This window comes from Oryza sativa, chromosome 10 (genome assembly GCF_034140825.1).
Source record: "Oryza sativa Japonica Group chromosome 10, ASM3414082v1".
NCBI lineage: Eukaryota > Viridiplantae > Streptophyta > Magnoliopsida > Poales > Poaceae > Oryza > Oryza sativa.
This window is the reverse complement of record NC_089044.1, coordinates 16162715-16188041: the sequence shown is the minus strand read 5'-3', so window position 1 is coordinate 16188041 and position 25327 is coordinate 16162715. Positions and strand designations below refer to the sequence as shown.

At 43.5% G+C, this 25327-nt stretch overlaps 2 protein-coding genes and 1 pseudogene across 8 annotated transcripts; 2 read left to right on the top strand and 1 right to left on the bottom strand.

Moving 5' to 3' along the window:
• The first annotated feature begins 476 nt into the window (after nt 1–476).
• On the top strand, nt 477–9925 carry LOC4348704 (BTB/POZ and MATH domain-containing protein 1). 7 transcript variants are annotated; one of them, XM_015759542.3, is made up of 10 exons: nt 477–967; nt 1044–1122; nt 2195–2416; nt 2533–3629; nt 3706–3877; nt 3976–7111; nt 7217–7307; nt 7608–7688; nt 7798–7854; nt 8374–9925. In XM_015759542.3, exon 10 carries the CDS (start codon nt 8760–8762, stop codon nt 9825–9827), a length of 1068 nt encoding a protein of 355 aa, XP_015615028.1. In that variant the 5' UTR covers nt 477–967; nt 1044–1122; nt 2195–2416; nt 2533–3629; nt 3706–3877; nt 3976–7111; nt 7217–7307; nt 7608–7688; nt 7798–7854; nt 8374–8759; the 3' UTR covers nt 9828–9925. The 7 variants fall into 7 exon arrangements, with proteins under 7 accessions (XP_015615028.1, XP_066160981.1, XP_025876662.1 ...); XM_066304884.1 differs by having other exon boundaries at nt 2516–3629; XM_026020877.2 differs by having other exon boundaries at nt 2195–3629; nt 3976–4098; nt 5552–7111.
• Nucleotides 9926–16998: 7073 nt separating this feature from the next.
• Nucleotides 16999–18078, bottom strand: LOC136353602 (BTB/POZ and MATH domain-containing protein 1-like). The gene has a single exon (XM_066304611.1). It carries the CDS (start codon nt 18076–18078, stop codon nt 16999–17001), a length of 1080 nt encoding a protein of 359 aa, XP_066160708.1.
• A 3623-nt stretch (nt 18079–21701) lies between these two features.
• On the top strand, nt 21702–23821 carry LOC136353548 (BTB/POZ and MATH domain-containing protein 3-like; annotated as a pseudogene).
• Nucleotides 23822–25327: the final 1506 nt, after the last annotated feature.

The window sequence follows — 25327 nt, the reverse complement described above, 5'->3', positions numbered from 1 at the left end:
CGGCAGCGGCGGCGGCGGCGGCGGCGTTGGGGGCGTTGGGGGCGGCTCCGCCGACGACGAGCACCGGCACCGCCTCCCCAGCTTTTTCCCTCAGCAAGACAGGCGTCGCGGCTGGATACATTCATCATCTTCGGTGAAGTTGTCCGGCGGAGTCATGGGGTGCTCTCTGCAGCACGCCCATGTTCCTGCCCTGGAGGCGAGTCAGGCGACGCCACCGTCAGCGATGGCCACGGAGGTACTCCTCCTCGGCGACGCTCGTGCTGGAGAAGAAGCAGTCGACGACGACGAGGGCCTCGTGGAGGAGCCCCAGGCGGCGGAGAATGTCGGCGCGGCCGCGCCTGCGGCACCTTAGTTATCGTCAACCTCAAGCCTGATGGAGATGGTTAGAGCAGCATAGTCTTTGTTCTGAGTTCTGACCTGGTTGATTTTTTTTTTCTTTTCTCTTTTGTGCGATTCATTTGGACGAAAGCATGAGTGTTCGTCCCGTTTGCCTTTTACTCCGTTTCGCGCGAAGTGAAGGGAAGTAGCCCTCGTTCTGTCTCCTATTTCGCCGCCACCGCCGCGCCCGGATCCCCCTCTTCCTCTCCGCCTCCACCGAGCCCAGAATCCCTGCTCCTAGCCCCGTCGTCCGCGCGGGCGGCGAGACGAGTTTAGGGTTTAGGAGGGCGGCCCCCTGGGGCTCCGCCGCGACCTCCTTCGACGACGGGTGCCGGTCCGACGCCGGCGCGGCCGACCCCGTTAGCCTCCGCCTCGGCCGTGCGCGTGGGGGCGAGGGCCGAGGGCCGCGCTCCCCACGGTCGGCCCCGCGGAGCCGGCGGGGGGCGACGCGACCGCGACCACGGCGAGGGCCGCTCCTGGCGGCTGATTCCAGGGTCTGCGCCGCGCTGAATCCGAGCAGGGTTCTCCGCTATTCTTGCGAGAAGATGATAGGGTTTTCCTCTTTTGCGCCTCTCTGGATTGTGATGCAGTAAGTTTTTTCACTTCCTGCTGTTTTGAGTTTCTTTTTTTTTTGACGCTGAATTTTGAGTTTCTATTGATTCAAGCTGAGGGATCATGGGATGAGCAAACTACAAACTCGGGCACGAAAGGGATCGATAGGATGAGGATCAGCTCAAGAATGAGGTATGCCTATGCCGATTCAGCCCGATTCAGCATTCTGGTTCACTGCTGATCATGTTCATTATCTGTCAATTCACCAGTATCATGTCAGTTGAGTCAGAATCAGTGGACTGGCAACTTGTGAAGTTGTGACCTGGCCATTGTCGATTTGTTAGAATTGCATCCCCCGTTCTGTTTGTAGTGACAATCTCTTAGCATTGTTCAACCTATCTATGTAAGGCAACTAAACAATACAGAGTGGAGAGATTTCAACCCAGAGAGTTATTTTATGGTTATGTTCTCAATCCGGATCAAGAACTCTATTTTTTTATCACATAGGCAAGCATCGTAGATATTTGTAAGAATCCATACATTTCCAGAAATATTTGATGTTAGAGCAACTGGGAGAGAGGAGAAGTCATTAAAATATGTCTGTTCCCTTCTAACTGTACTTCTGACCAGACAATCAGTAAACCTCCCAAATTTCCTTGAGATGGTAAGAACACGAACTTGTTCAACTGAGCTGGGCAGAAACTTTTAGTATATGTTGCCTCAATTGATTTTCTTTGTTTCTTGAAGGCAGATGATGTTATAATTAGAATCACTGATCCTTTTTTCTGATTGCATTCCACTTATCAGCAGAATGAATGCATCTAACATTTCAACATGGAATATTGAAATTTTTTGTTCATTGTCAATGCTTGTTGTTCAGAATTAAAATTTCTGATATCTTAAAAAAGACCAGAAGTGAGCAGATTTTTGACAGCCAGTGTGTTTTCCACAATTATGCATATAGGAGTGGACCAGAAGAAATAACATTGATGTTATGATGGATTCTCTGGATCTTGTACCTGTGGTAACAGATGCTGGAGATACTGCATTTCAGATTCACTGCTTGGAGCGATCAGCATATGCTTCTGTGTTAGGAGTTTTGTTCATTCCATATTATCTTTCTTTTGTGCAGTTATAGTTATTATATACTCTTATGGAATTGTTTTGATTTATTATACTGCATTGCTTCGTCTGTATATTCTGTTGTTTTTACCTTACAATTACAGGCCAAGCTTCTCACTAAACTTTCTTTTTTTTTACGCAGAAGGTAGAGAGGCTCTACCTTATTACCATTGTATTAATGGTGGTCAATGGTTTACATGGCCAAGTGGCCAATTACAAAAGGAAAGGAAGAGAGAAAATACAGAGGTAAAGGGGAACGAGCGAAGAAGATAGAAGAGAAAAAAGAAAGAAGAAAGAAGAAATAAGAAAAAAAAATGAAAGAGGGAAAGAGTAGCATATGAATACAATTGTCTGAATATTCTGGGTGAGCAGCACTGTGATCATCTAGTTCAGTTTTGTTATCCAGCCTTGAATTTGCGCTCGATCTGCTGTTTTGACACGGTTCTCCCATAAGTTCAGACAGTTTCTTGTTGTCTGCAGGAGGTTGGAAATGCTTGTGTTAGCTCAGTTGAATACCGCATCATTCCTTGCCTTCCATAGGTTGTGAGCACATCAGCACAGGCAGCGAAGCATATCGGCCATCCCAGCTTGAGGTGGCCCTGAGAAGAACCTAGGACTTCATCGATGAATTGGAGGATGTCAGTACATTGGATTGCTATGGAATTGAGGCTGAGTTTTGTCCAGAGGACCTCAGCCAGTTTGCAACGCAACACAATGTGGTCTGCTGATTCAATTGCTGGGCAGATGTTGCAGTGTGGGTCAGACGACCACCTTTTGTGTGTTCTGTTGTTGTTGGAGAAACCTGTCTTTGAAGGCTAGCCAGAGGAAGATTCTGCAAGTATTTGGGATGGCTTTGAGCCATATGAAGTCAGCCGGCTTCCCTGATATGCTGCGGAAGGTGAGGAGTCTGTAAAATGCTGCGGTTGTTATTCCGTTGAGGGATTGAAGGCGTGATCTTGTATCTGGTGCATCTGCATATGGTTGAATAGTTGCCAAAGTGTTCATGAGGAGGTTGAGTTCTGTCTGTGCCTGGTTCGATAACACTGGGTGGAGATTAATCGCCCAGGTGTTTTGTGTGAATTGTGAGGCGACTGTACAGTTGATGTTGGTTGCGAATGATGCCAGTGCCGTGTTGAAGAAGCAGCCATCGTCCGTCCAATGGCCTTTCCAGAATTGCACCGAAAGGCTGCTTCCCAGCAAAACTTTGGTTGATGCTATTGTTGGCTCCAATGCTCCACAGATCATCTTCCAAACCGGTGTATCAGTTGGTCTTGCTAGGATAAATCTCGTTCTGCAGGTGCTGTGCTCTGAGCCAGTGGAAGCATGGCTCCGGGGAGCCAGATAGCAGCTTGCTTGCAAGTTTCATTAGTAGCGACAGGTTGTGAGCTTTGAGATCTCGTATGCCCAGTCCTCCCTCTTCTTTTGACATGGTGACAGTATCCCAGGCGACAAGGCAATGACCTCCTACTAAACTGAGAAATAAACTAAAAATTTCGGATGCTGAGCGTAGAGAAGTTTCCATGAATATCACTTCAAATGAGTATAGTTACTTCGAATGAGTATATCACGCCTTTGCGGTGAGCATATCTACTTGTTGCCTCTCAGGAAACAAAAATCATGCTGATTAATCAGATGTCAATTACTTCTTTGCAGTACAGGAAATGTTGTTTGGCAAATAACTCTGTTCTTTAGGATCCTGCTTTTGGTGCACATGCCATGGTTCCAGATAAGATTGTCAAAGACGGACAAGCTTCACCTCATTCACAAACTGTATCAGTTTGGCTCAGGAATCACAAATACCTTCACGTTCAATGCCATCCATGAGGTGACTGTATCTTCTTTATTATTTCACATAAGATTGTTCGGAAATCAAGTAACTGTTGGATTTTCAGCTAGCTGACCAATTTTGGACTTATGAAACAGGAGTGTCGACATATTATGGACCATGCAGTAATCTAAGAAGTTGAAATCTGGAAATGGGTGTGCATTATCATACTTAAAAATCTTCTCCTGAACAATTGCCAGTTGCGGGATTCCTCTGTGCAGGTGGTATTTATTGTTTTGTTTTTTTAAGTTAAGATCGAACTATAATATGTGTGCTTTTCTCAATGAAATGGTTTATTTTGTTCTTCTTTTTCCTACTAATAATTATTAGGGGCTATTGCATTTTTACTCCTACTTTGAAGTTCAATTGTAATTTTACCCTCGTTTTTTAGGGTTTGCCCCTGCTTTTTTGAAATGAAGCAGAGATTTGCCCCTAGTTTGGACGGATAGTTTGACGGTGTTAAGTCGAGCGCGAAAAGACATATACACCCTTACTTACTTATTGCATATTTACCCCTACTTGTAGATATCACCCACATTTTGCACATAAAAAGTTGGAACCGTTTTGAACTTAAAATTTATGAAATAATTTAAACTTTAGCTTATTTTTGATAAACTTTGACAAATATGATAATTTTGATAGAATTTGATTATAGTTTTGGCAGAATTTTGACGCACTAGCACTCACTTGGTGGTTAGTCAAAGATTAATCTCTTTCTCTGTAATCGCCTCGATCAGCAGTGATGAATTTACATGCATGTCAGCAATGAAGAGATAGAGCACCATCCTGGAAGACCCCTCGTCTTCCTTTCACGCTGTGCTGGTCCGCACTAGTCAACAGGGCAATCGAAGGAGGAATCAACATCGGCAAACCTCCTGCCGAGCTGCCACGCCGAGGAAGCGCCGCCACCGCCGCACGGCCTGCTGCTCACGCCGCCGCATCGGAAGCGACCTGCTGCTCGCGTCGCTCGCGTCGAGTAGAGATGCCGCCGCATCAAGGAGTCGTCGCCGCAACCTGCTGCTCGCATCGAGTAGCCGCCGCCGCCACCTGGTGCTCGTGACGCCGTGCGCTTTGGCCGGAGGCACCGTCGCCGCCTGCTATATCTCTCCCTAGGATTTTGGAATGGGAATGATGGGGTCTTGGGGGGGGTAGAAGAGTAATACCATATTTCTTAAACTATTTTTCCTTTCTCTATTCTGTTTTTTTAACTCAATACTGTGGGACCGATCTAACTGCCATCCATAGTAAGGGCAAACGGTGACTTCATTTGAAAAAAAACAGGGGTAAATTCACAAACCCTAAAAACTGAGGGTAAAATCACAATTGAGATTGAAAGTTGGGGCATAAACACAATTCTCCCTAATTATTATTTCTGGATGATGAGCTGAATATCATAAAAATAAATCCAAAGTATTCAGAAGGAAAACATCATTGCTAATTGGTAATATGACCATTCAAACTATTGTGGTTATGTGGAACTGTAAATTATGAAAGGCATTTTTTTAATGCCTCTGCGGTTTACTGAACAGTTTTGCCACTTCTTTACCTATTTTTTTACAGTAAAAATATCAGTTAAAGCTGATTTTAAATAAATCAGTTAGCAGTGCTGAAGGTTTATTGATAATAATCTAGCATACTAGCCTTATGTGCTGATAGTTTTTGACAGAAACATAGGCATGTAGCACAAATGATTTGCTTGATACTAAGAAATTACCTTGTGAAGTGAAGAGTGGTTGCCCTCTTGTCTCCCATCCAATTAAAGTACAGTCAAGCAAATTATGGCCATGTTTCTTGGTCCATTCATCAAGACATGAAAGCATCAATGAAAAGGAGAACTGAAGTTCCATGAGTGACTGGATCCAAGAGGCTGGCAATCTGGCATAACTTACCTGGGTCTGCCGCTTTACCAAGCAGGAACAGCAGCCTCTGCTAGATAAGTTCTCTAAGAAGGTTGTCGGGTGTAAGCCAAAAGATGCTGCCGTCAGGAGGAAGACTGACACAAATCAAGACAGTGCTAATGGTGTTACTAGTACACCTAAGTGATGGTAATTGAACTGCCACAATGGGCAATTAAAGAGGTAGAGAGGAAATGCCGAAGCTTTCTGTGATTAGTGTCAGTGGTGGACATTGTCTGGTGGCTTGGAGCCAAGTCTGCTCGCCTGATGAGTATGGTGGTCTTGGAATCAAGGATTTACATCCTGTTCGGTCGAGCACTGCGTATGAAGTGGCTGGCACTGACGGTACAGCAAAATGATCGCGCCCATGGACAATGCTGAAGAAACAAGAACACAAGACTCTGGAAAACATCTTCTTCGCAGCAAAAAGGGTTGAGGTAGGAAACGTCGTCAACATTGATTTCTGGAGGTCCAATTGGTTGCCCAGCATCAGCTCCTCGATGCCATGCCTGTCCTGCTTTGTGTGCCAAGATGGTCTCTTGGTAACTGAGGGTCTGACAAACTGTCGACGGGTGAAGGATATTGTGGGTGCACCATCGTGTAGAACTTTGAGCTAATACTTTCAGGTATGGGACTTAGTAGAAGAGAAGAAACTGAACCAGCGAGAAGAAGATGTGTTTTTCTGGACAACGGCGAGGGGTGGTAACTTCTCAGTCGACTCGGGTGTACAACATGTTCTTCCTGGCCAGAACGAGATGGTCTTGGGACAGGATGGTCTGAGAGACAAGAGCACCATCCAAGATCAAGTTATTCATGTGGCTTACCTCAAAGGGAGATGCCTCACGGCAGACAATCTACAAAAGAGAGGCTGGCCCCATCATCAACACTGCCACCTCTGTTCTTTAGCGAGTGAGGATTGTACCCACCTGTTTGCTGCCTGCAACTTCACTAATGCAGTTTGGGATATGTTGAGGAACTGGCTCAACATTGGTTTTCAGCTACCACGGGATCAGGCCCTCGATCTTGGTGAGTGGTGGCTTCAGTCAAGAGTGTGTTGTCGTGCTGCTCACAGGAAATCCTTTGATTCCTTTTTTTCATGGTATGCTGGTTCATATGGAAGGAGAGGAATGCAGGGGTCTCCGAGAACAGAGCAAGCACGCCTAGTAGTGTATATGGAGCAATTAAGGATGAAATCTTGGTCTGGAGGGCTGCGGGTTTGTTCAAAAGAGATTAGTCCCTAGTTCAACCCAAACCTTTTTTCGCCAGGACGATCTCCTGTTTTGTTTTTTTGGCTACCCAGCATGGTGGGTGCCACCGGTTTCAACAGCCTACTGTCATTGTAATATCTGCATTTCCCCTTCAATTTTAATGGAATTCGATCGGCCTCTTCTTTGGCTGATCCAGCTAAAAAAAAGGGCCTGACTGTCATGTTGTTTTTTTGAAGCAAAATGACTGTCATGTTGTCAACCACTGAAAATGTAGAACAAGGTTTTGGCATCATCAAACTTGACATAACTGCCAGCCTTCTGAGCAAGGTACATGTATCATCCTTTTGATTACATATTGTACTTGGCTCTAAATTATGATATCTGACTGCTTTCCAACTCTTGTAAATATTTTCTCCAATGAAATTTCTTGGAAAATAAACTTTCGTTATCATTACTGCTTTCTGTGTAGCACTTTCTCCTCTTTGTGATGTTCTGCCTGCATATTTTAGTTATATCTAGCATGCTATTTGATTAAGGTGTGGCTTTGTTCCATTATTTTTGTCTTTTCCCATCTCTTTCGTGTGTACCATTTTGACCTTGTTTGATTTCAATGTTTGCTACTTGAAGAAAGAAGATAAGGAGGAGCTCTTTGTATTACAATGAGCTTTAGACTCGCATCTTCTTCAAGAAAGAAATGCAATACTCAAGGTATGAACCCTCTTCAGTTAGTTAATTCAGTATGACGGCATTATATTTTTTAATCCACTCTCTTATTCTAAGCATTATGTACTTCAGTGACATTTTAAACTTGAACCAGGTACAAGAAAGGTCCTTTTATATGCACTCCTTAAGCTTTCTGAAGTATCATATGCTGGTAAAATCGCTTTGTACTAACTTATTTCTTTTCGCCGTAGCTTAGCTTGTTAGTTTGTTTAAATGGTTATGTAGCCATCTTAAATTATCATTTTAATACGTCAACTACACTACTTAAGGGGGCTCTTCACACTTTTTCTTTCTTTTTTCTTAAAACAAAAACTATTGCACAACCATGGCACTATCCTAACATTTGCCTACCAATCAACTACTGTATCAATTCTCTTAGATCTCACAAAAACTCTTTAGATATAGAGGGATATGGAGTTCTTGTGGTCCATATTTAGCATACTAGCATATGCTACAAAATTTTCATCGTGAATTGCAAATATGAAAGTATTTTTTTACCTGAAGATGTTGAGTTCGATGCTTAATCCTTATACAGAATACATCAATCCCCTCTAAAAATATTGAACTCACCATTTCTTTTTGCTGTTTTCATCATTATCTAGCACCGATTCAATACTTTTCTATTTCCTCCCAACTGGAACTGATATTCTCTCCACCTTTTACTCTGTAGAGGAGTTTCTCAGACCATCAGTACCAACTGCCAGCCGGACGAGTTCACCCAGCACGATTAGTGTGAGGGCCTGCGACGGCGATCAAGATGCGAGAAGTCTGTGACCACGAACGACGGCGAGATGGCACTAACACCGGCGACCAGTTGGAATTGGATTCTAACACTTGTCCTACGAGAAGCAGGCGTCCCGTCTGGTAGTAGCTTGCTAGAAATCAAATCTTTTCTCTTTTCCCAGCAACCAGTTGGAATTGGATTCTAACACTGGTCCTACAAGAAGCAGGCGTGCAGTCTGGTAGTAGCTAGGAAATCAAATCTTTTCCGCAAGAGATCGGTCTACCAACACAAGACTGGAAAAGAGATCGGTCTACCAACACAAGACCGCAGGCATGGCGACAACGACGACGTCCACCGTCACGACCATCGCGGCGCAGGCTTATCACGTACTGAAGATCAACGGGTACTCCAACACCTTGAAAGCCGGCCGCCACCACCCCCTCAGCTCCTGTCCGTTCAGCGCAGGAGGCCACACCTGGCATGTCAGCTACTACCCACACGGATGCCGCGACAGCAACAAGGACTGCATCTCCATCTTCCTCGTGCTTGAGGACATCGTCACCGACGAGGACGTGATGGCAAAAGCTACATTCAGCCTGCTCGATCGATACGGGAACCCGGTGCCCTCGTACACCTATCACACCAAATTACGTAACTTTTCAACATCTTCTGGTAGGGCAAGGGGGTTCGAAAACTTTATTAGGAGGGACGAATTAGAGCGATCGGAATATCTCAATGATGACTACTTTGCCGTTGCTGCCCATGTAATCATCCCAAAGAAAAAGCCATCTGTCGTCGTACCACCGTCGAACATGCATCTGTATTTTGGTGATCTCCTCGTAAGCAAAGAAGGCACCGATGTCAAGTTCCTGGTCGGCGGCGAGATGTTTGCGGCGCACCGGTTGGTGCTGGCGGCACGGTCACCGGTCTTCAAGGCAGAGCTTTTCGGGCCGACGAAGAAAGGCACCATAGATGCGATACAGATTGACAATATGGAAGCACGAGTGTTCAAGGCTCTGCTTGAGTTCATCTACACAGACATTTGGTCAGAGATAGGTCATGGAAAAGACAATGTAGCTATGGCTCAACAGTTGCTTGCTGCTGCAGACAGGTATGGCTTACAGAGGTTAAAGTTTGTCTACGAAGATAAGTTGTGCAACCATATTGATACATGCTCAGTGTCAACCATGTTGGTGCTAGCGGAGAAGCACCATTGTTGCAAACTCAAGGAGGCATGCTCTACGTTCCTTAGTTTCATGAGCCCTCCTATTGTTGAAGATCTAAATTCCAGCATATTTGGCAGTGAATTGGAGAAGACGGTTTCTTCTTCAGAGAACCATGGAAGTCAAATTAACCGTACAGATATTAGGATTCAACCGTGGCAAAATGCAGATGTCTAGGAACGTTATTTCCAGTGCTATAAAATTTGTTTACTTTGTTTCTAATAATTATGTAGATTGACTTTGGACTTGAGTTTTTACAAGATGGTGTATCCTTATATATGTTGTCAATCATTTTTTTTAAAAAAATAGAACTACTGATATTTGAGAAATGAGAAGCGGGCCCACACGTATCTAGGATGTAATAGTGGAGGTTCACAAATCTCCTGACAACAATTGCCCTTCCCGGGCTCGATCGGTCACGTTAATTTCTATGGCAGTAGGCGAAAAAAAATTTTCACCACTTATTTTTTTTACCAATTTTGTTTTTTAAGTTTATATACATAAAATATTAGAGAATGCCCAATCGCCCGCTTATCAGCCCTCCCCAATTGGTACATGTTATGCTCGGCTGACGACAATGTGTTTCTTGACAAGTGCTCCTGGCCTCAGTTTATAAAGGAGTGAAACTTATGTTTGGTAAGCGAGGTGGGACTAAGTGTGCACTAGCGCAGTGGCTGCACCGTTTGGGCCTCTAAATTCGGCAAGAGAAAGGACCCGCAGCTCATATGTGCCGTGCTCGGGCCTCATCGTCCTGCTGGCTGCTGCTTCTACGATGCCACCGGCCAGCGGAACGCGTTGGCGTTCTGGAAGGTGCGGTTCGGGCGCGAGGACACGTCGTACGTGTGATCGATGCTGATCACGACAGTGGACGCGGCGGTTGGTTTTCTCGATCGAGGTGGCACGGCAGAAGGTCGCGAAACATTCAGGATGAGATCAATGTTGAGATCGTCGGCTTGAGACGCCATGTATGCTGCCGCTCACCCCTCGTCACCGGTACAGATCTTTCTTTCTGTGACGGCCTCTAACATGTCTATAAATAGCAGGCCGTCACAAGGAAGTCATCTCAATCGGACCGAAAAAGTATCCGATTGAGATATGGTCACAGATATGTTAGATGGGCATAAAACTTAAGCCCGTCACGAATGACACCTATCAGGGACGGACCGTAGTTTAGACCCGATTGAGATAACATTCCATATCTCAAACGAGCCTCATGTTAGGGCCTATTACAGATGATCATTATTTGTGACGCGCACCAATTTGAGACCCGATTGAGATAACAACTAGGCCCGTCACAGATGAATCATCAGTGACGGGCTATATACTAATGCCCGATTGAGATGACTTAATCTCTATCGGGCATTAACTAAAGCCCGTCACCGATGAGTATTTTTTTATTTTTCATATGAAATGTTTATATTTGTAAGTTGAACTATAGCAGAATAATTAACTATAGTATAATAATTCATTTTATGAGTCAAAATAATTTTACGGATAGTAAATGATTTCAAATGAAAAAATTATCGATAACAAAGTTGTATAATTTATCAAGATTTATAACTTTTAGTTTGGTCATTTTTCTATATAACACTTTTATCAAAATTCATATATGTCTTATAGTTTATAAAACCAGATAAGAGATATGTCAATTTTGTGAATAATGTTACTATCACTTTATCGGATAAAGAAATGGCCAAAATAATAGTTTTAGATCTTGATAAGTTATTCAACTTTGTTTTTGATAACTTTTTCAGTTAAAATCATTTAGTATTTGAAAATGTTATTTGAAGTTGTTATATTTTTAAATTTAAATTCAAACGGTTAAAAAAATGTTATATAGAAAAATGGACAAAATAAAAGTTATAGACCTTGATGAGTTATACAACTTTGTTGTTGATGACTTTTTCAGTTGAAGTCGTTCACTGATCTAAAATTCTATTTGAATTTCTCAAACTTTGAATTTCAAATTTCAAATTGTTTAAACAGAGTCAGATGGAGAAATGACCAAAATAAAATTTTGCACCTCGATGAGTTCTACAATTTTGGTTTTGGTGACTTTTCCATTTGAAATCATTTATTAATCCCAATTTTTATTCGAAGTTATCAAATTTTGAAATTCAAAATTTGAATTGTTCAAATGAACTTATTTGTACAAAGGACCGATACAATAGTTGTAATAGTTGTAGATCTCGATGAGTTATACAATTATGTTGTTTATGATTTTTGCATTTGACACACAAAAATCGAACTAAAATTAAATTTAAAGTTCTTGAGAACCAGCGAGTAGAATTATCTCTCAAACACCAATGGAAGTTGCGGTGCGAGAGATTTCTACGATTTACTGGTTCGAGAACTAGCGAGTAGAATTATCTCTCGAGCACCGATGGAAGTTGTGGTGCGAGAGATTGCTACGATTTACTGGTTCGAGAACCAGCGAGTAGAATTATCTCTCGAGCACCGATGAAAGTTGGGGTGCGAGAGATTGCTACGATTTACTGGTTCGAGAACCAGCGAGTAGAATTATCTCTCGAGCACCGATGGAAGTTGCGGTGAGAGAGATTGCTACGATTTACTGGTTCGAGAACCAGCGAGTAGAATTATCTCTCGGGCACCGATGGAAGTTGCGGAGAGATTGCTACGATTTACTGGTTCGAGAACCAGCGACTAGAATCATCTCTCGAGCACCGATGGAAGTTGCAGTGCGAGAGATTGCTACGATTTACTGGTTCAAGAACTAGCGACTTGAATCATCTCTCGAGCACCGATGGAAGTTGCGGTGCGAGAGATTGCTACGATTTACTGGTTGGAGGCGCTAGAGTTGGTTTGTTACATGTGCATCTCATGTGGCCAGCATGACTCACATACCCAACTTATAGCATATCCGGATGTCCGTCCGCAATCATGTCGGGTGATCAAGCCGACATCGTTCGCGAACAATTATCCGTTAACAACCTTTTCTCGAATAGCTTAGCCATAGCTGGCACTATGAGATAGGTCGTCGGTCTTCATTGATAGGTTGGGTGCGACAACTCCGCATTTGTCGAGAATGTTCTCGATAATGGGGTGTACTCGACCACAACCTACTCAAGTGCTCAATTGTTCCTGAAAAATATTTTCTAGAAGGCAAGACATGTAGCAGAGAATATCGAGTATGTACTCAAAAAACTGCATGAATCTTCTAGTATTATCAGGATATAACGAGCAGATCTAAATGTTAGGCATCATGTAAACCGTAAACACACATGATTTATACAAAAGAAAATACAGCAAGCCCCCAGCATTAGACCGTAGTCGGCTTAACATCGGGAACACTCGCACAATAGATATTGTATAAAGACATGCTCTAGGTAAATATAATAAATTATTGATCTGACAATGTTGTGTGATCTTGAAAATAGGTACGATAAATTGCATATAAAATATTGCGTACCTTTGTAGATACATACCGGATGTATCTACGAAATTAGTAGATCAATTTGAAAAACCGATTTACCAATTACCTTATTGTGTACTCGTTCGACATCATATGATCTGACATCTTTTGGTACGCCGTGTATCTTGAAGCTTGGATGATCTCGATAGACCAAGTTGTCGATGACGATGATGGTTCCGATCTTGTCGGGGCACGTACTCTGGTTGGGTTTGACTTCCCAGATCCAAAGTAGTTGAAGTATCCCTAGTCAAAAAATCCATAGTGACGATGACTTGGCAAAGCTTGATGAAGATCCCGATCCGCCGGAGAACGTACTTCGTTCGGGTCATATCACCCAGCATACGAAGTCGTTGAGTAGTTTGCTGGCGAAGAATCCATCTCTTGAACCCATCTCGTCAAAATCCTGAAGCACCAAAATCCCCCTACCTGGCGCGCCACTGTCGACGTTTGATGTCGCGATTCCGGTATTTGCATAGTATGGGGATCGTTGGTACTAGGATATATGCGAGATTGTAGTAAAAGAGATGAAGACGATGATTTTTATACAGGTACGGGCCCCTTATCTGACAGGTAATAGTCCTACATCCTGTTGGCCGAAACCGGTCGTTGCTCTTATTCACCATAATCACACCAGTACAATATTTGGGTTAGCCTATCTAACTGTTGTCGACTTGGCAGCCATAAAACCATCCCGTAGTCAACAACAGGGTAGCCTTCCTCCTCGAATCCGCATCCGGTGAGATCAAAGACAGCGCTAGATCTCTACAGCCAGCCTCCATAGGTACCGGATATGGTCCTTCTAGGCATATCTCTGATGTTGATATCCGGCGTCTTGTCTTAGCGTATGTTGGCTTGCATGTTGATCTATTGTCTTGATCTATTGTTCCGCGCCCCCTCTCTTCCTAGGGGGTCTTGTGTTTATACCCATAGATGTCCCCTTGTCCAAGTAGAACTAGGGAAATCAATATGGATACAATCTGAGTAGTCCTTGTCGTTTCCATGTAGAACTATATCCATCCTTCCTTATGCGGAACCCGCCCTATATCCGAAAGTTGTTTCCGTATAAGACATGGTATGTGGTGGGTCCTGCCGAGATTTAGTCAACTACTATTAGGTATGTGGTATCCATAACCTCGACACTTTATTTTTGACAGATCTCAATGAGTTCTACAACTTTGTTTTTGACAGCTTTTTCATATGAGTTTATTTAGTATTATAAAATTCAATTCGAAATTCATTTTTCCTAGAAGTCGATTTGCCTCCTCTTCATGATAATACTTGCTAAATATATATTTGATCCAATTAACTCGGTTTTGCAAGTGAAATATGTGAATGGATATGAAATATGTGATCAAAATGGATGTTATGTGAATGTGGTTGTGCTAAATATATTGATGGTTGTGTATGTGAATGAATGTATATGAATGGGGGATGTTGAGGTGTGATATCCTGGCCTAGGGCTTAATAGGATTAATAGAATACTCATACCAACAAAGTTACAACTACTTTTCCGGAGCTTGGCCTGGAGCAATTTTGGGATGGGTGACCGACCGGGAAGTTCTTCCTGGGTGCACACGAGTCAGGACAAAAAAAGAACATGGCCTGGGAGAGGCAGAACGACATGGCATGGCTACCAAAGGCCTTTGGCTAGCCAAAAAATAAAATTTATTTATTTAGATTATACTCATCTGTGACGGGCATTAACTTAGACCCGATTGAGATGAGGGTTTAATGCCCGTCACAGATAAGGGTCATCTGTGATGGGCGCTAGTTGTGGCCCGATTGAGATAGGTCATCCGTGACGGGCTATAGTTTGACTGGTCGTCTGGGTCAAAGCTATCGGTGACGGGCTTTAATTAAGGCCCGATTAAGATAGCTTTATCCGTGACGGCCGTTTGCTCGATTGAGATAACTTTTCACATCTGCTAGAAGCTGCCCCAAACAGTCCATAGCTTCTGAGAATATGTAGTTACAAATTCTGAAAAATAAACTAAGAAGCCAGAAGCTGGAGAAGCTGGGTTTTAGAGCTTTTCCAGATTCTCGGAAGCTGGCTACCAAATAACTGCTTCTCAGAATTTAAAGCTCCCCCAAACAAACCCCTAGGCTGTGATGAACATTGTATCCGATTGAAATGGGGGTTGCCGCCCGATTGAGATGGTGGTTACCGTTTTAGTGCGTCGTCGTCGAGAATCATATCGGCCACGCACCGGCTCTGCTGGCTGGCCACGTACCTCGAGGGCGCGTACGACGTATTACTTACGCGCCGACAAATTTACGTACGCGCGAGCGACACAAGCCCCATGGCGAGGCAGCTGCACTGCCTCCCGCCAATTGGCGCACAGGGGCTCGCACCGACGACAAAGAATGTCGACGGCCAGGGCACCATGCACCGGCGCGTACTGCGTTGCCATGTACGCGGGCAGAAGTCTCGTCGACTCGTTGCTGTCCGCGGTGGAAATGAGCGGTACACCTGGGAGCTGGAATTCGAACAGTTGCACGACAACGGTCCGGCCGCAAATTCATAGAATTGAGTTTTGAGAAGACACACTTTCGCCTGAGCGCCGTGCACAGATACAGTAGTCGTTCATTGATCAGATCCATTGGAAGCTTGGCGATGGTGACAAGGGTTTTTGCTAGGGTTTTCTGGTGCTCGCGAGGTTGGAAACAAAAGGGAGGAAGTGTGACTGAGGCACAAATGGAACCTAGATGAATCTCATAAATAGATTTTATAAGTCATGTATGATGGTTTGTATTTCAAGAAAGAGGGAGAAATCACCGGTGGAATATTTGCAGAATTTTATACGATGGTTGTTTTTCTGACCTCATTACAAATTCAAAAGATGGTCATGTTCATTGTAGAAAATTTTGTGCCTACTCGGTTTTCTGCGAATAGCTAGGTAATTCCGACAAAGATATATCTCCAGGTTATATTGTCAAGAACGTTAATCCAATCATTTGCATTGAGGTTGAGAACTATTGTCAGTGTTATGGATAAGATATATCTCCTATATGTAGATTCATGATATACGGAAATACCACATACATGATATTATATGGGAAAGTATGGAAATAAAGCTAGCCAGAAAGGAAACTGTTTTCATGGGAACAGAAGACATCAGAGTCCGTCCAGAAGAAGACAAGGTTTCCTCGGCCTGTATCTTTCAAGGGGTTATTTGAGTTCTACTTGAAGAGAAGGGTGTATACATGTATAAATACAGGGCTCCCTATGAGGGGGAGGGCATTGAATCATAACCCATATCTAGAGCCACATTGAGAGACAATCCAGAGGAAGTCAGAGCTCTAGTCACCGATATCTACTCGGCATATTCTAGTCGGTGGATTAGATTAGCTAACTAACTCCCCTTTTGTAAAATCCAGAGGAAGTCAGAGCTCTAGTCACCGATATCTACTCGGTATAAGTCGGTGGATTAGATTAGCTAACTAACTTCGGTGGATTAGATTAGCTAACTAACTCCCCTTTTGTAATCCGTGTGGTACTTTCCACAAGATATACATATAAACTAGAGTAGGTTGTTACTCATGGTCCAAATCAGTATAAACCCATGTCTTCTTGTTACAATCTAGTATATACCTAGGTACCAATGATCCATATGCTCTATAAGTACTGTTGTCGGGTATAGTCCATTGACAAAAATCACTATCTTTTTCTATAAATAACTTGATCAAATTTGAAAAAAAAACCCTCAAAACGTCTAATAATATAACACAGAAGAGTATAATGCACGTCGTTTTCTTATAACTATGTTAGTACTTTATATTGCAAATTGATTTTCCTTGTAAATATGCTTGCTGGAAGGCGCTAAAAAACTGAAGCATATGTAGGTGAACTCATTCCATGAAAGAAACCTTTAGTTTTCTCAACAGTTGAATTTTGTCTTGGATGAATCCTAATGACTACACTGATAATTTAATTTCCAATTGATGAGTAACGATGTTGTAAATTAAATCCTTCAACATAGTAGGACAGCCCTGGATTAAACACCGGAAATTATCTGCTTTCATGGCCAAAGACAATGCTCTCGAAGAGGCAAGGAAATTGAAGCACACCTTCTTGAGACCATGGCATTGGTACTTGTCTGCTAGCATCAGCATGGTAACCACTGAACTTGTATCAATATAGCTGCACAACCTATCTTCGCACATTATCTTCAGTCTTGATAGGCTATACTTATTGGCTGCAACGAGTAGTTGAACCATAGTCGTCTCATCTTGATCTATCTCTGGCCAAGTGTCCGTGTAGATAAAAACAAGCAGAGCTTTAAACACTTGTGCATCCATGTTATCAATTTTTATGACATCCGTGGTGCCTCCCTCCATTGGTCTGAATAGCTCCGCCTTGAACACCAGCGACCGTGCCGCTAGCACCAACCTGTGTGCGGCAAATGTCTCGCCGCGAACCACAAACTCGATATCGGTGCCCTCTTTGCTTGATAGAAGATCACCATAATCTAGGTGCATGTTCGATGGGGGCACCGTGAAGGATGATGGTTCCTCCGTGATGACCAGACGAACCGCGATAGCGAAGCAGTCGTCATTGAGATATTCCGATCGTTGTAACTCGTCCCTTCTAATGAAGTTTTCGAACCCAAGCGCGCTACTATTAGGCACCGAGAAGTTATATAATGTGGTGGTGATAGTGTGTGACCGCACTGGATTCCTGTGTCGGTCGAGCAAGCTGAACGTAACCTGCGCCATGACATCGTCATTGACCGTGTCATCGTCAAGATGGATGAAGAAAGAGATGCAGTGCTTGTTGGTTTCTCGCCCTCCGTTTGGGTAGTAGCTGATATACCAGGTGCGACCTCCCGCACTGAACGGAGAGGTACGGAGGGCCTGGCCATGACCGACTTTCAAGGTGCTGGAGTACCCCGGGATCTTGATTATGTGGTAGGTTCGTTCCGCTGTGATGGTGGTGGTGGACCTCGACGGCGGAGGACCGGCACAGACGCTGGACGTGATCGTCGTCGTCGTCATGCCTGCGTACTCCAGCCCGACGTCCGACGGAGATGTAGGAGCTGAGGCCTGCGTTTTTCTGTTGGTTGGCAGCGCGCCGCTGTGCACAGGATTCTGATTTCTAAGCTACCTCTTCCTAGCCTCTTGTAGGAGAGCTAAAGAGAAGTGTTGGTATCCAACTCCAATTGCTTGGTATGCTATAGCTAGGAGTTAACAGGAAGAAGCAGGGTTTGATCTGATTCGGGATTGACTGCTTCCCCGGTTCCTCAACGGTAATTAGTCAGAAACCCGATGTACGCCGTCCCGTAGCACGTCATCAGTTGCACATCCACACTGTCATCGTGCATGGGAAACTGTTTTCAAGCCTCGAGAGAATGTCTCCTCTCATTTGTGCATATATGAATAATTTTTAAAAAAAATATTCATATCACAAATATACCACTCCACAAAATCTCTGGTTCATACTCCATTTTCCCATTCACATATAATAAAGAAAAACAAATTCAACTGATCATACTAGCGATACTATTTATACCCGAATTCATTTTTTTTCTTAATGTGTAGATAAAATTTAAACTTGATAGAGTGTTGGCTCTGTTTGAATCTCCTGAAGATGGAGATGAAGATGAAAAATAAGTGTTTTACGTAAAACGAGGTGGTAATAACTTGTGATTAATTGAGTTTTATTTTTACAAACTTAAAAAATAGATTAATATGATATTTTAGAACAACTTTCATATAAAAAATTTTCGCACGAAACACACCGTTTAGCAATTTAAAAAGCGTGCCAAAAAAATCCAAAAATTAATTTCGCCTGTGTTGGGTTCTCGAACAGGACCTGATGTCACTATACTCCGCATTATCATTTTTTAAGAAAAAAATATAACTATTTGCATCAAGTTTGCTAGAAAAAGATACACAAGTGAATATTCCCCAGAGGAACTAAAATGTATTTCCGTGCATTCGTGATGCTTGTAGAAACCACTTCCTAGAAAAGTTTAACTTGTGGTGCTTATACAAACAGCCGCCGGCCCTGACGGGGCTGAGAAATGCAGTCGCACTGGTCCCCCAACTCGTAGGAGCTCCCACCTACCCCCACGCCATAGTAGCAAATAGCGGTGCCACGTCATTCCTAATTGGTTGATTCCATAACATGATCAAGTGGGCGAGAAGAGGCAAGTAGCGATTGCATCTGCAATCAACTGTCAATGCTTGCCCCCAACTAATACCGTTCCCCACCTAGCCACTTTGTTCAAACGGTTGCCGCATCTGAAGATACATTAACTACTTGCCAATCTGCTCATCTGCTTGTGAAATATCCCCTTCATTTTAAAATATATGACGTTGTTGATTCTTTTTATAACATTTCGCCATTCATCTTATTAAAAAGTGATATAAATATTATTTATTTTATTGTGACTTATTTTATCATCAAATAAATTACAATCTTAACTTAGGGCTGTTTGGGGGAGTTTCTACCTGCTGCAGCTTCTCCCAGAATCATAAGCTCCCCCCACAGTTCAGCTTTTAGTTTAGATTCTGAGAAACTGTAGTTGTAGAATCCAGAAAATAAACTAACAGTCAAAAGTTGGAAAACTCAGTTTTTCCATTTTCAGAAGTTGGCTACCAACCGACTGCTTCTCATAATCTTAAGCTCCCCCAAACAGGCCCTTATACTCTTACATATTTACATTAAAATTTTAAATAAAACGAATAATTAAACGTTGTGTGAAAAGTCAAGGGCGTCATACATTTTGAAAAGAAGGTGCTAGGAGGTAAGCAGCAGCAACAGCTCGCACATAAAAATATGGAAAAATTTGCTACAGGACATCGCAATTGTGTGGTTTTAGCTCAAGGACACCGCGAAAGTAAAGTTTTAGGGGAAAATATTCTATAATCGTGGATATTTGCCGATGGACACCGCGCCGTCTAAAGGAAACTTGCCGTATTGACGTGGCGGACGGGAGGCTGTTTTTTGACGCGGTCGGACGTAAATGCCCCTGCGCCTTATGAGTCCTAGCTTGGCTCAGGAGCAGAGAGCCGACGACGAGCAAAGAGCCAACGACGCCGCTGCCACCGAGCGTGTGCGAGGTGTCGAACGCGGTGGCCGTGCAGCCAAATGCCGCGCGCAGCGAGGCCCTTGACGGGAAAGACAACGCACCCTTCCACCGCGCGCAGTGAGGCTAACGTTGTGGTGGAATCGCAGCTTGCTCGCCGGCCATAGCAATGCCCTCGCTGGCACCTGTCGCGCTCTCAGCTCGAACAGTAGCGGCCCTGTCACCGCCACCGGTGGCCACGGCACGGCGAGCAAGAGGAGGAGGAGGAGTAGGAGGCAAACCGGCAACGCGCGAGGAGGGGCCATGGCGATGGTTGCGCGCATGTGAGTGGGAGGCAGATGGATGGACAGCGGCGTGAGGAGGCTGGCAGCGGTGGCGCCGGCGGCGCGGGGAAGAGGTCGTGGATGGCGGTGGCCGCGCCGGTGGCGCGCTCCCTGGTGCACTCTGCGAGCGCGGCGGTGAAGGGGTCGGAGTGTGGTGCATTGGTGGTGGTGGCATCGGCGGTAGTGGTGGCGGTGAGACGACGGATGAGTGGCCGGCGCGCGGGGGTGGATGAGAGGAGGCGGTGCGAGAGGCAGCGGCGTGGGTGGCCGTGGGTGGCGGCGTCCCTCCCTCCCCTCCCTGTCGCTGGTTTACCCGGGAGCGACAACTAGATCTGGCACCCCCCCAAGCTTGGCGCGTGTGGATCCCTCCCTCCAAAACAAGCACTACGCCGTTCCTCTCTCTAGCTCGGCCGGAGTGGCCGTCCCGAGTCTGGGATGCGCCGACGCCGGGCCATCTTTTCACCGCGAACAAACGAGCCTCTTAGGCGCAGTGGCATTTAGGTCCGACCACGTCAAAAAACAGCCTACCGTCCGCCACGTCAGCACAGCAAGTTTCCTTTAGACGGCGCGGTGTTCATCGGCAAATATCCACGATTATGAGATGTCTTCCCTCAAGACTTTACTTACGCGGTATCCCTGAGGTAAAACTACATAATTACAATGTCATGTAGTAAAATTTGCCTATAAATATTCGAATTAAAAAAACAAACTTACTGTCCGTAAACTTTCCATTAGTCATTTAGGGGCAGGGACAAACTTTCTACTATTAGTAAATGGACGATGGCCAAGGAGTGTGGACGAGCCCTTTTCGGACACGTTTGTTCGATTAGTAGAGAATCAAACGAATCAAAGTACTAGACCAATCCGAGAAGCTACAAATCAAAAATCGCCCGGAATCCTTTCTTTCTCTCTTCATCACGAATTTAAGCAAGCAATTGGAGAGTCAGATATCAACACTTCGATCTCTCCGTGTCTTAGTTGGATATGCCAGCTTCTTTTTTCCGTATAAGAACACATGTGTTCAATTTGTTCGGACTTAAATCTTCTACGGACAATGGCCATAAATTAAACAGGCAACGAACCCCGCGTGGTGTCCGACACCAGCGACTTAAAAAAAAACACGAATATTAGGGAAGAACCTAATATTAAATAATTAGAAGGGGTGAAGTTTCGAACCCAAGTCGTCTAGCCCACCACCTTGTGAAGCTAGCCAGAAGACCCCTGAGTGTTTCTCTCCGACGCCAGCGACAGCCCAGCGGAAGGCATGTCGACGGCGACCCCCGTGCCCAACATCGTCGATGGCGAGTGCGGCGTCACCCCGCCATCACGGTCAGCCTCCACCATCATCGCTGCACGAACCCTCCATGTGCTCACTATTGATGGCTACTCCAACACCTTGAAATCCAACGACCCTAGCCAGCACTTGTTCCTTTCCTCACCATTCAGCGCCGGAGGACACACCTGGTGCATCCACTACTGCCCAATAGGGTGCACCAAGGAAAGCAAAGGACTTCATCTCCATCTACCTCGTTCTCTAGGACACCACCGCCGACATAGTGTCGGCAAAGGTTACGTTTAGCTTGCTCGATCAAAAGGGGAACCCGATGCCATCTCACACCCTCACAACCCCACTACTTAAATTCTCTCTTTATGGCACTCTACCTAAGACCCTGGGGTATAATAGCTGGTATAATAGCTTCATCAGAAGAGACGACTTAGAGCGATCAGGACATCTCAAGGACGATTGCTTTGCCATCGGGGTCCATGTGGTCGTCACCAAGGAAGCAATACCGTCGTCCATCACCGTGCCACCACTACAAGATAATTGAGCTATTGCTACCAAATTATTACAACAAAAAATAATTCGTAACAATATATTGTACTATTGCAATGATAATTTTTCTATGGCAAATAATTATATTTTATTGCAACGATCTATAATCGTTGTTTTATTTAGTACTTTTATTGCAATAGAAAATGAGATATCGCCACAAAAAATCATACTGTTGCAAAAAAAAACATGTTCTATCGCCACAATTTTAATTTTTGTGGCAATTTACATAGTCCATGGTACTTTTCACTATTTTTTGTTGCCACGATCAACAAATTCGTTGCAATAAAAAAATTGGCGTCTCATAATTTAACTTAATTTTTTTCATATGGACACGGATAGAGACAAATTTTATATGGAAATTATAGCTCTCGACGAGATCTACAATTTTATAGGTGATAACTTTTTCATTTGAAATCTTTTAGATATTCAAATCTATGATTCAAATCTCAGTTAGGTAGGCTTAAATGGAACGATATGCATTTTCCAATAGAATTGATGCGTAGGTGAGTTGGTAAAGGAGAGCACGCGTGAAGGATAGGTCTTAGGTTCAAATCCTAGCCAAGACACGATATCAAAAAAAATAAATAGATAGGATGATAGATTAATATTTGAATTTTTAATTTGGTACGTAAAACTAATGCTACATATGGAGTGGTGGCGATAATTTTTATTACAACGATGTGAAGTGTTGCAATATGACTTTTTGCCACATCCATTCCGTGGCAACATCTAAATTTATTACTACTAAATAAAAATCGTCGCAATAACCTATTACCATGCCATTTATTACCACGGCTAGCAACGATTTTAAAATTGTGGCAACATGTATCTATTGCCACAATTTTAGTATTGATGCCACGATTTTTTTTCTATCAACAAATGATTTTTCTAGTAGCACCATCGGACATGCACCTGCATTATGGCGATCTTCTCTCGAGCGAAGAACGGTACGTCACCGATGTTGAGTTCCTAGTTGGCGGCGAGACCTTCACCGCGCATCAATTGGTGCTCGCAGCATGATCGCCTGTCTTCATGACGGAGCTTTTTGGGCTGATAAAGGAGGGTACTACTGTAAACAAGATACCGATATTTGATATGGAGGCGCAAGTGTCAGGGCTTTACTTATGTTTATCTACACAGACATGTTGCCGGAGATGGATCAAGAAGATGAGGCCGCAATGGCTCAACATCTACTTGCTGCAGCAGACAAGTATGGCCTGCATAGGTTGAAGATGATCTGCTTAGAAATATTAAGTAGCCATATTGATGCCAACTCCGTGGCAACCATCTTGGTGCTAGCTGAGAAGCACTATTGCTATGGTCTCAAGGAGGCATGCTTTGAGTTCCTTAACTCCTTAGCAGTATTGTCCGCGATTGTAAGTACAAGTGATTTTCAGTATTTGATCCAGAGCTGTGCTGATATTTTGGAGGACATAAGTTTCAACATTGTTGCTCGTCAACTGGAGAGAGCAATTTTCCTATCAAAAAACCAAGAAGGCCAAATCAACAGCGTAGAAATCGGAATTTGGTATCAGACATACTTTAGTTAAAGATTTCCAATTATATGTTCCAATCAGTTTTTGTCGCCCGTACTTACGAGCTAGCTGCATGTGCTTTTTAAACTTAATTATATATTATATATCAACATTAAGTCCTCCATCGTACATATATCTATATCTATACTCCTCTGAAAACAAAGTTGTGGTGAATCTGCCACCACTCTCACCACCAACTCTTTACCCTTTTGAAGTGAAGAAAAGACATGTGAGGCCAGGGAACCACATACCAACTACCCCCACAACCATATCTACTTTTTGTAAGTAGAAAAAAATAATATTGTATGATCATAGAACACATATATTAATTACAAATATATGTAGAATCTGAGAGAAAATGTATACAGAAAATCATGATAATAGCAGGTTAATAATCATTTTCATCAATCAAAATCTCGTTGCAATACAATATGCTAGTATATATGATATGTATTTCCGGTGGCGACGACATGCAAGGCAGCAAGAGGCAAGGAGAGTGTGGGTGCGACGGCCGACGCCGGGGTGCGGGGGAATGCAGAGAACATGCAAGTTGCAAGGGATCAAGGCACTTTATTGATTAATGATTAGCATATCGATTAACATCGTCTGCCTATAGCTCACTCGTTACAAGGCAACCAAGTCTTTTATCCCTGTTCTCTACTCCTGCCGAAGCTAAAACTTTCTATGTTTTAGGGTAGAGGGGGCATTATTTTTTAACTGAATTATCACAAGTGTGCTATGCAGGCTAAAAATCGTTCCAGATTATTTTAGGAAAGTTATTCATCTGGTTTGAAAAGTTTGGTGCGTAGAATGTTCGGTTATATAGTTTACAAGTAACCCGAGCTATCACAATAATTCAGAGAGGTAATTTGGACTCTTTTATATAACAAATCCAAGATCGAGCTATAGCACTTCATGGAATGATGTATATCAGTGTATCTATCGACGATCTGATCAATGCACGACACTGACACGAGCAAATATTTGATCAGTGTGCCACGTCATACAAATTAAGTTTAATCAAGTTTATAAATAAAAGTATACCAATATTTTCAACATAAAATAAATATATCATAAAGATAACTCAATGATAGATTTAGTGAAACTTATTTTTAAAAAAAAACGTTGCTATATTTTTTATAGACTTAATCAATTACTCAAATAACTCAAAGCAGCTTAATTATAATAATATGAAACGAACTGAGTATATAACTCCAGCTCTAGCTGTATTGTTGGACAAGCAGCACGAAGGAGTACAGGAATACAACTTGGTATCCGAGAAGCTCCAAACAGTACAACTTAAAATCGGGATCCTTCTTTCTCTTCTCCGGCCGGGCAACCAATTAATTGGAGTCGGACATCAACATCAACACTTCTCTCCCGGGCCGTGTCATATATAGGCAAGCACAAGAGAACGCAGGTGTTTAATTAGCAAACGTACCTTTTTACGCGACGGCCAAGCCAACAGAGGACGCGTAGTACATACATACCCCTGCCTCCGCCCATCCAACATCCTATTCC

Excerpts from the sequence above, each read along its gene's own strand:
- LOC4348704 (XM_015759542.3), top strand. The coding sequence starts at position 8,760 with ATGGCGACAACGACGACGTCCACCGTCACGACCATCGCGGCGCAGGCT.
- LOC136353602 (XM_066304611.1), bottom strand. The coding sequence starts at position 18,078 with ATGACGACGACGACGATCACGTCCAGCGTCTGTGCCGGTCCTCCGCCG.